Source organism: Chaetura pelagica, unplaced genomic scaffold, assembly GCF_000747805.2.
Source record: "Chaetura pelagica isolate M959 unplaced genomic scaffold, ChaPel_1.0 scaffold1022, whole genome shotgun sequence".
In the NCBI taxonomy this organism is placed as follows: domain Eukaryota; kingdom Metazoa; phylum Chordata; class Aves; order Apodiformes; family Apodidae; genus Chaetura; species Chaetura pelagica.
The window spans coordinates 42023-49726 of record NW_009952563.1 but is presented as its reverse complement, the minus strand read 5'-3'; the positions used below and the strand labels follow the sequence as shown (position 1 = coordinate 49726).

The 7704-nt window shown below is 63.7% G+C and overlaps 1 protein-coding gene across 1 annotated transcript in view; it reads left to right on the top strand.

Annotated features, from left to right (window-relative positions):
• The first annotated feature begins 5755 nt into the window (after positions 1 to 5755).
• The window catches only part of LOC104384929 (glucagon receptor-like), a 3613-nt gene continuing 1664 nt past the window's right edge, over positions 5756 to 7704 (top strand). The window contains exons 1-6 of the mRNA XM_009993321.1: positions 5756 to 5858; positions 6127 to 6248; positions 6343 to 6449; positions 6536 to 6692; positions 7200 to 7359; positions 7525 to 7585. Of these exons, the coding sequence (XP_009991623.1) occupies positions 5777 to 5858; positions 6127 to 6248; positions 6343 to 6449; positions 6536 to 6692; positions 7200 to 7359; positions 7525 to 7585 (689 nt within the window). The 5' untranslated portion in view covers positions 5756 to 5776. The remainder of the gene's footprint in view (positions 5859 to 6126; positions 6249 to 6342; positions 6450 to 6535; positions 6693 to 7199; positions 7360 to 7524; positions 7586 to 7704) is intronic.

The following is a 7704-nucleotide window of genomic DNA, read 5'->3' as shown; positions in this document are numbered from 1 at the left end:
CTGTGCTGTCAGGGCTGTGCATATGGAAGAGGGCAAGGTGTGCCCTTCAGCAGGGGACAGGGACAAAGAAGCCACCTCTGGGGTGGGACGTGAATAGAGATGATTTTCAGAGAAGTTCTTGATCTTATCTCTTCAGCCTCCCTGCTGGGGTAAAGTGAGAAGCAGAAGGGAAACTGGAGAGACTTGGTCAGCTTTGAATGCAGCTCCAGGGGGGGTCTCTGCAGGGGGACAGCATCTGCTGGGGGTTCCTCTGCCTCAGTGCCCAATTGAGTAGTGCCTTGATGAGCTGGGACCAGTCATGGATCAGCAACCTGTGGGAAGGTGGCTCTGAAGGACCAGCTGGGAAGGGACCTTTGCTGTGAAACCCTGTGGCTGGAGTGGGATCCGTGGGGGTGGGAACAGGGTGGGAATGCTGTGCAAAGCCCCCAGCTTCCAGGTGAGCCCTGCAAGGTGCTGGTGTGGGGCATCCACCCCAGGCAGCTCTTCAAGTGGGACTTGTATGTTTCTTCCTTCTCCACTGCAAGGAGCAGCTCCACCTTCAGAGCCCTTTGTCCCCCCTGTTTCTCTGGAAGCCTGCATGTGTCAGGAATAAATATCCAAGCAGGTGATTCTCTCCAAAATCCCCTGACTGGTCCTAAATGGGTGGGGTGGCAGAACTGGCCAGAAAGGGGTGGGGTGGCCCTGGTGTTTGGCTGATTTCTGGCCAAGGAGATGTTGACACACAGTGTCTTCATAATCCTATTGTGCCACAGGCTGGAGCCACCAGGCAAGTGCCACAGGTTGAGGTGTGATGGTCCAGCCTCATGGTGTTGCCCTCACCCACCTGGTGTCTCCCAATGAAGCTGTTGCTCCATCTCAGAGACCAGACTCACCCCAAACCACTGCCCAGCAGAAAGAGGAAGCCCTTTGAGGTTGGGCAAAGCTCAGGGGTGTTTCTCTTCTGCATCAGGGAGGTTCAAGCAAGAAACAGCTTTTGCTGGGATGGAGGCAACAACAGGGGCTGGGGGCTCTGCCTGGGCCTCTTGTGGGGCTGTGATTTCACAGCTGTGTGTGACCCCATAGTCATGGGGTGGTTTGGGTTGGGAGGGACCTGAAAGATCATCCAGTCTCACCCCCCTGCATGGGCAGGGACACCTCCCACCAGCCCAGGTTGCTCCAAGCCCCATCCAACCTGCCCTTCAACACTGCCAGGGATGGGGCAGCCACAGCTTCCCTGGGCAACCTGGGCCAGGCTCTCACCACCCTCACACCAAAGAATTTCCTCCTCATGGCCAACCTCAATCTCCCCTCTGCCAGTTTTCATCCATCCCCCTTGTCCTCTCCCTCCCTGCCCTTGTCCCAAGTCCCTCCCCAGCTTTCCTGGAGCCCCTTCAGGCACTGGAAGGTGCTCTCAGGTCTCCCTGGAGCCTTCTCTTCTCCAGGCTGAACCCCCCAACTCTCCCAGCCTGGCTCCAGAGCAGAGCTGCTCCAGCCCTGGGATCATCTCTGTGGTCTCCTCTGGACTCTCTCCAGGACCTTCTTATGTTGGGGGCTCCAGAACTGGACACAGTTCCAGGTGGGGGTCTCATGAGAGCCATGTAAAAGGGGACAATCCCCTCCCTTGACCTTCTGGCCGTGCTGCTTTGGCTGCAGCATCTGCTGATACTAAACAAACCCTTTCCATTTCCAGTCTGCACAGAAGCCTTTGGAGCTCCTGAGCTTCCAGCAGACCCCACGGTGCAGAACTGATCAGCTGCAGTGAGCAGTGCCCACCCCACTCCTCCACTCCCCCCACCGACTTCTGCTGCCTCCTGCTTTGTGACCATTCACATGCTGATGAATTTCCCTACCTGGGAACTGCCCGACAGGCTTTTCTGAGAAGTTCACTGAATAATTGCAAGGCAGGACGTGTGGATGAGCATTTCTGTCCAGGAAATTAATTCTGTGGGGGAGACAAAGCAGCTTGATTAGTGAAGGCTGTGATGGTGCACATGTGTGATCCTGGGATTCTTATGGATTTCCCTGTCAATAATGGCTTTCATGAAGTGAAATCTGCTGGTAAAGCTGGGAACAGCCTGTGGAGAAAGGGGCTTTGGTGGTCTGGTTTGGTATCGAGCCCATGGTGACACTGGTGGAGGATGCTGGAGGGTGTTCTCCCTTCCCTGAGCACCCCTGCAGCTCTGAGGTTGCCCAAGAGGCACCAACACTCTCGATGCACGAGACCATTGCAGGGCAATTTTTTTCCATCTCTAGCAGCAAACCCTGCCTTGAACATATCAACTGATCAACCACATCTCCTTGGTGACAGCCACGGAGCAGAGCCAGCAGCCCCAAAGCCACCCTGGAGTGGGTTGGTGGTGGTTCCACAGGGTCTTACCCATCACTGGCCAGGGATTTTCCCCCTGTGCTGGGCACTGGGGAGGGGGCACCTCAAATCCTGGGGTCAGTTCTGGGCCCCTCAGGACAAGAAGGACATGGAGGGGCTGGAGCGTGTCCAGGGAAGGGCAAGGGAGCTGGGGAAGGGGCTGGAGCACAAGTGTGAGCAGGAGCAGCTGAGGGAGCTGGGGGTGTCCAGCCTGGAGACAAGGAGCTGAGGGGAGACCTGCTGGCTCTGCAGCTGCTGAGAGGAGGTTGGAGCCAGGGGGGTCGGGCTCTGCTCCCCAGGAACAAGGGATGGGACAAGAGGAACCGGCCTCAAGTTGCACCAGGGGAGGCTGAGATGGGATCTTGGGAGAAACTTCTTCCCTGAAAGGTCATTAACCCCTGGCCCAGGCTGCCCAGGGAAGGGGTTCAATCCCCATCCCTGGAGGGGCTTCCAAGCCCTGCAGATGTGGTGCTGAGGGAGGTGGTTGGGACTGGGTAGAGTTGGGTTGTGGTTGGACTCGATGGTCTTCAAGGTCTTTCCAACCAGCAGGAGATGGACCCTCCAGCTCGACGTGGTTCCCACTGAGCCCACAGAGCCCAAATGGGCCCCATGGCAGCCCCCCCAGCTCCCAGCCCAGGGGACAGCACTGAGATGCCAAACCTGGGGGTGAAAGTCCCCTGAGACTGTCCCTGGGGCTGCGTGGTGGGGGGGCTCTGGGGGAGAGCAAGAGGGTCTGGACCCATGTTCCTATCCCTGTGACCCCCAGTTGGAGGGCTGCACCCTCAAACCCTGCCCCTGTGGAACCCAACCAGGTACCCCTGGGAAGCTGAACCCCATCCCCATGTGATCCAACTAGGGACCCCTGTTAGGGCTGCACCCCCATCCCTGTCCCTGTGTGAGTCAGCCAGGGACCCCCCGATGGGGCTGAACCCTCATCCCTGTCTCCATGTGTCCCCATGTGACCCACCTGGGGACCCCCGGGGGGTCTGAACCCTCATCCCTGTCCCCATGTGACCCAGTCAGGGACCCCCGGGGGGGCTGGACCCTCATCCCTGTCTCCATGTGTCCCCATGTGACCCACCTGGGGACCCCCGGGGGGTCTGAACCCTCATCCCTGTCCCCATGTGTCCCCGTGTGACCCACCTGGGGACCCCTGGGGGGTCTGGACCCTCATCCCTGTCCCCGTGTGACCCAGTCAGGGACCCTCGGTGGGGCTGGACCCTCATCCCTGTCCCCATGTGACCCAGTCAGGGACCCTCGGTGGGGCTGGACCCTCATCCTTGTCCCCATGTGACCCAGTCAGGGACCCTCGGTGGGGCTGGACCCTCATCCTTGTCCCCATGTGACCCAGTCAGGGACCCTCGGTGGGGCTGGACCCTCATCCTTGTCCCCATGTGACCCAGTCAGGGACCCTCGGTGGGGCTGGACCCTCATCCTTGTCCCCATGTGACCCAGTCAGGGACCCCCGGGGGGGCTGGACCCTCATCCCTGTCCCCGTGTGACCCAGTCAGGGACCCTCGGTGGGGCTGGACCCTCATCCCTGTCCCCATGTGACCCAGTCAGGGACCCCCGGGGGGGCTGGACCCTCATCCCTGTCCCCATGTGACCCAGTCAGGGACCCCCGGGGGGGCTGGACCCTCATCCCTGTCCCCATGTGACCCAGTCAGGGACCCCCGGGGGGGCTGGACCCTCATCCCTGTCCCCATGTGACCCAGTCAGGGACCCCCGGGGGGGCTGGACCCTCATCCCTGTCCCCATGTGACCCAGTCAGGGACCCCCGGGGGGGCTGGACCCTCATCCCTGTCCCCATGTGACCCAGTCAGGGACCCCCGGGGGGGCTGGACCCTCATCCCTGTCCCCATGTGACCCAGTCAGGGACCCCCGGGGGGGCTGGACCCTCATCCCTGTCCCCATGTGACCCAGTCAGGGACCCCCGGGGGGGCTGGACCCTCATCCCTGTCCCCATGTGACCCAGTCAGGGACCCCCGGGGGGGCTGGACCCTCATCCCTGTCCCCATGTGACCCAGTCAGGGACCCCCGGGGGGGCTGGACCCTCATCCCTGTCCCCATGTGACCCAGTCAGGGACCCCCGGGGGGGCTGGACCCTCATCCCTGTCCCCATGTGACCCAGTCAGGGACCCCCGGGGGGGCTGGACCCTCATCCCTGTCCCCATGTGACCCAGTCAGGGACCCCCGGGGGGGCTGGACCCTCATCCCTGTCCCCATGTGACCCAGTCAGGGACCCCCGGGGGGGCTGGACCCTCATCCCTGTCCCCATGTGACCCAGTCAGGGACCCCCGGGGGGGCTGGACCCTCATCCCTGTCCCCATGTGACCCAGTCAGGGACCCCCGGGGGGGCTGGACCCTCATCCCTGTCCCCATGTGACCCAGTCAGGGACCCCCGGGGGGGCTGGACCCTCATCCCTGTCCCCATGTGACCCAGTCAGGGACCCCCGGGGGGGCTGGACCCTCATCCCTGTCCCCATGTGACCCAGTCAGGGACCCCCGGGGGGGCTGGACCCTCATCCCTGTCCCCATGTGACCCAGTCAGGGACCCCCGGGGGGGCTGGACCCTCATCCCTGTCCCCATGTGACCCAGTCAGGGACCCCCGGGGGGGCTGGACCCTCATCCCTGTCCCCATGTGACCCAGTCAGGGACCCCCGGGGGGGCTGGACCCTCATCCCTGTCCCCATGTGACCCAGTCAGGGACCCCCGGGGGGGCTGGACCCTCATCCCTGTCCCCATGTGACCCAGTCAGGGACCCCCGGGGGGGCTGGACCCTCATCCCTGTCCCCATGTGACCCAGTCAGGGACCCCCGGGGGGGCTGGACCCTCATCCCTGTCCCCATGTGACCCAGTCAGGGACCCCCGGGGGGGCTGGACCCTCATCCCTGTCCCCATGTGACCCAGTCAGGGACCCCCGGGGGGGCTGGACCCTCATCCCTGTCCCCATGTGACCCAGTCAGGGACCCCCGGGGGGGCTGGACCCTCATCCCTGTCCCCATGTGACCCAGTCAGGGACCCCCGGGGGGGCTGGACCCTCATCCCTGTCCCCATGTGACCCAGTCAGGGACCCCCGGGGGGGCTGGACCCTCATCCCTGTCCCCATGTGACCCAGTCAGGGACCCCCGGGGGGGCTGGACCCTCATCCCTGTCCCCATGTGACCCAGTCAGGGACCCCCGGGGGGGCTGGACCCTCATCCCTGTCCCCATGTGACCCAGTCAGGGACCCCCGGGGGGGCTGGACCCTCATCCCTGTACATCTCAGAGGGGATGATGTCCAGGGCTGGGATGCTCTGGGGCCAAGGCTGGCGTGGGGCAGCAGGGACCCATTTATGGGTGATGCCACCCCCCCTCGGAGGTGCTGGCAGGCATCTGCTTCCCCCCCCTTGCTGTCCCTGGAAGGGCTCTTCTGCAACCGGACCTTTGACATGTATGCCTGTTGGCCTGATGGGAGCCCTGGCACCGCTGTCAACGTCTCCTGCCCCTTCTACCTGCCCTGGTTTGAGAAAGGTGACAATCAATGATCCTCTGCCACCCTGGAGCTGGGGCTGAGCCATCCTGGGGGGAGGAGGCTCTTGGGGTTTCCCCTCCTACCCACGGCCAGGGGGAGAGGACCCACGAGCAGACCTGGGAGCGAGCGGACACATGGGTGTAAAAGCCCCTCACTCCTGCCCTGGAAGAGGGTCTTTGGGGCTGAGCAGGTTCTGTGACCCATCAACCCAGGAGAGGGGTTTGGGGGAGCCCAAAGGGGGGACACGCCGGTGCTTGGTGTCCCCAGTGAAACACGGGCTGGTGAGCAGGAGGTGCGGCCCCGACGGGCAGTGGGTGACGGTGAACGGCAGCCAGCCCTGGAGGGACTTCTCCCAGTGTGAGGAGGAGGAGGAGGCCAGCATCCAGGAGGTGGGACACCCCGACCTGGCTCTGGTGGCTGGGCAGGGCCCAGCAGGGACACACACCCTGGGCCCGGGCTGACTGGTGTGCTGCTCCCTGGCAGGAGGGTGCCCGCCGGCTGATGATGAGCTTCAGGGTGCTCTACACCGTGGGGTACTCGCTGTCGCTCCTCACCCTCATCTCTGCCCTGCTCGTCCTCACTGTCTTCAGGTAGGAGAGCTGGGGGGGGGACACACACACGGCCCTGCCCCTCCTCCTCCCTGGTGGTCCCTGCCACCCACCTTGGCTCTTGGCAGGAAGCTTCGCTGCACCAGGAATTACATCCACGCCAACCTCTTTGCCTCCTTCGGGCTGCGGGCGACCTCGGTGATGGTGAAGGACGCGCTGCTGGAGAAGCGCTGGGGTGTGGAGCTGCTGCAGGTGGCAGACTGGGAGGCCCTGCTGAGCCACCAGGCAAGTGCTGACCCCCCTGACCCCCCCCTGGCCCTGGGGAAGGGGCTGCAGCTGGGTGCTGGTGCCCAGGCAGCCCCAGGCAGCCAGTGGGTGAGCTCTCGGGTCACCCCAATGCGCCTGGGTGAGGCTCTTGGGGTGCTTGTGCTGCCCGTGCACCCGGTGGGTGAGCACTTGGGGTGCCTGTGCCCCCGTGGGTGAGTTCTTGGGAGACCTGCACACCGGGTGCACGAGTTCTTGGGGTGCCCATACAGCCAGCGGGCAAACTTTTGGGGTGCCTCTGCTGGCCGTGCACCCAGTGGGCAACCTTTTGGGGTAGCTGGTGGGTGAGCTCAGTGCCTGCGCAGCACCGTGCACCTCAGGGATGAGCTCTGGGGGTGCCCGTGCACCTGATGGATGAGGTCTCAGGGTGTCTCTACTGTCTGTGCAAGCTCTTGGGGTGCCTGTGCCCCCATGGGTGGGCTCTGGGGGTGCCCGTGGCCCCGGGCCCATGTTGGTCTCCCCTGGCAGGCAGCGCTGGGCTGCCGGGCAGCGCAGGTGCTGATGCAGTACTGCATCCTGGCCAACCACTACTGGTTCCTGGTGGAAGCTGTCTACCTCTACAAGCTGCTGATCGGGGCTGTCTTCTCTGAGAAGAATTACTACAGGCTCTACCTCTACCTGGGATGGGGTAGGGGCCACCCGGGGGTGGGGATGGATGGGGTGTCAGCCCTGGGAGGATGTGGGATCTGCTGACCCTGAGGGTGCCCACAGTGTTCCCCCCCCCCAAACCCAGGGCTGGTCTCCCAGCTCAGGCAGGTGCTTGGTTTTACAGGGTTTGCTGTGTGACTTGCAGGGACCCCCGTGGTGTTCGTGGTGCCCTGGGTGGCCGCCAAGTACCTGAAGGAGAACGCGGAGTGAGTGGGGAGGGATGGGGGGAGAAGGGTTGGGGTGTCCCCATCAGGCTGCTCAGCTGGGGAGCAGGATGGAGGCTGGGGGGGGGGGCCGCCGCACCCCCCCTGGGCTCTCCTCCCCC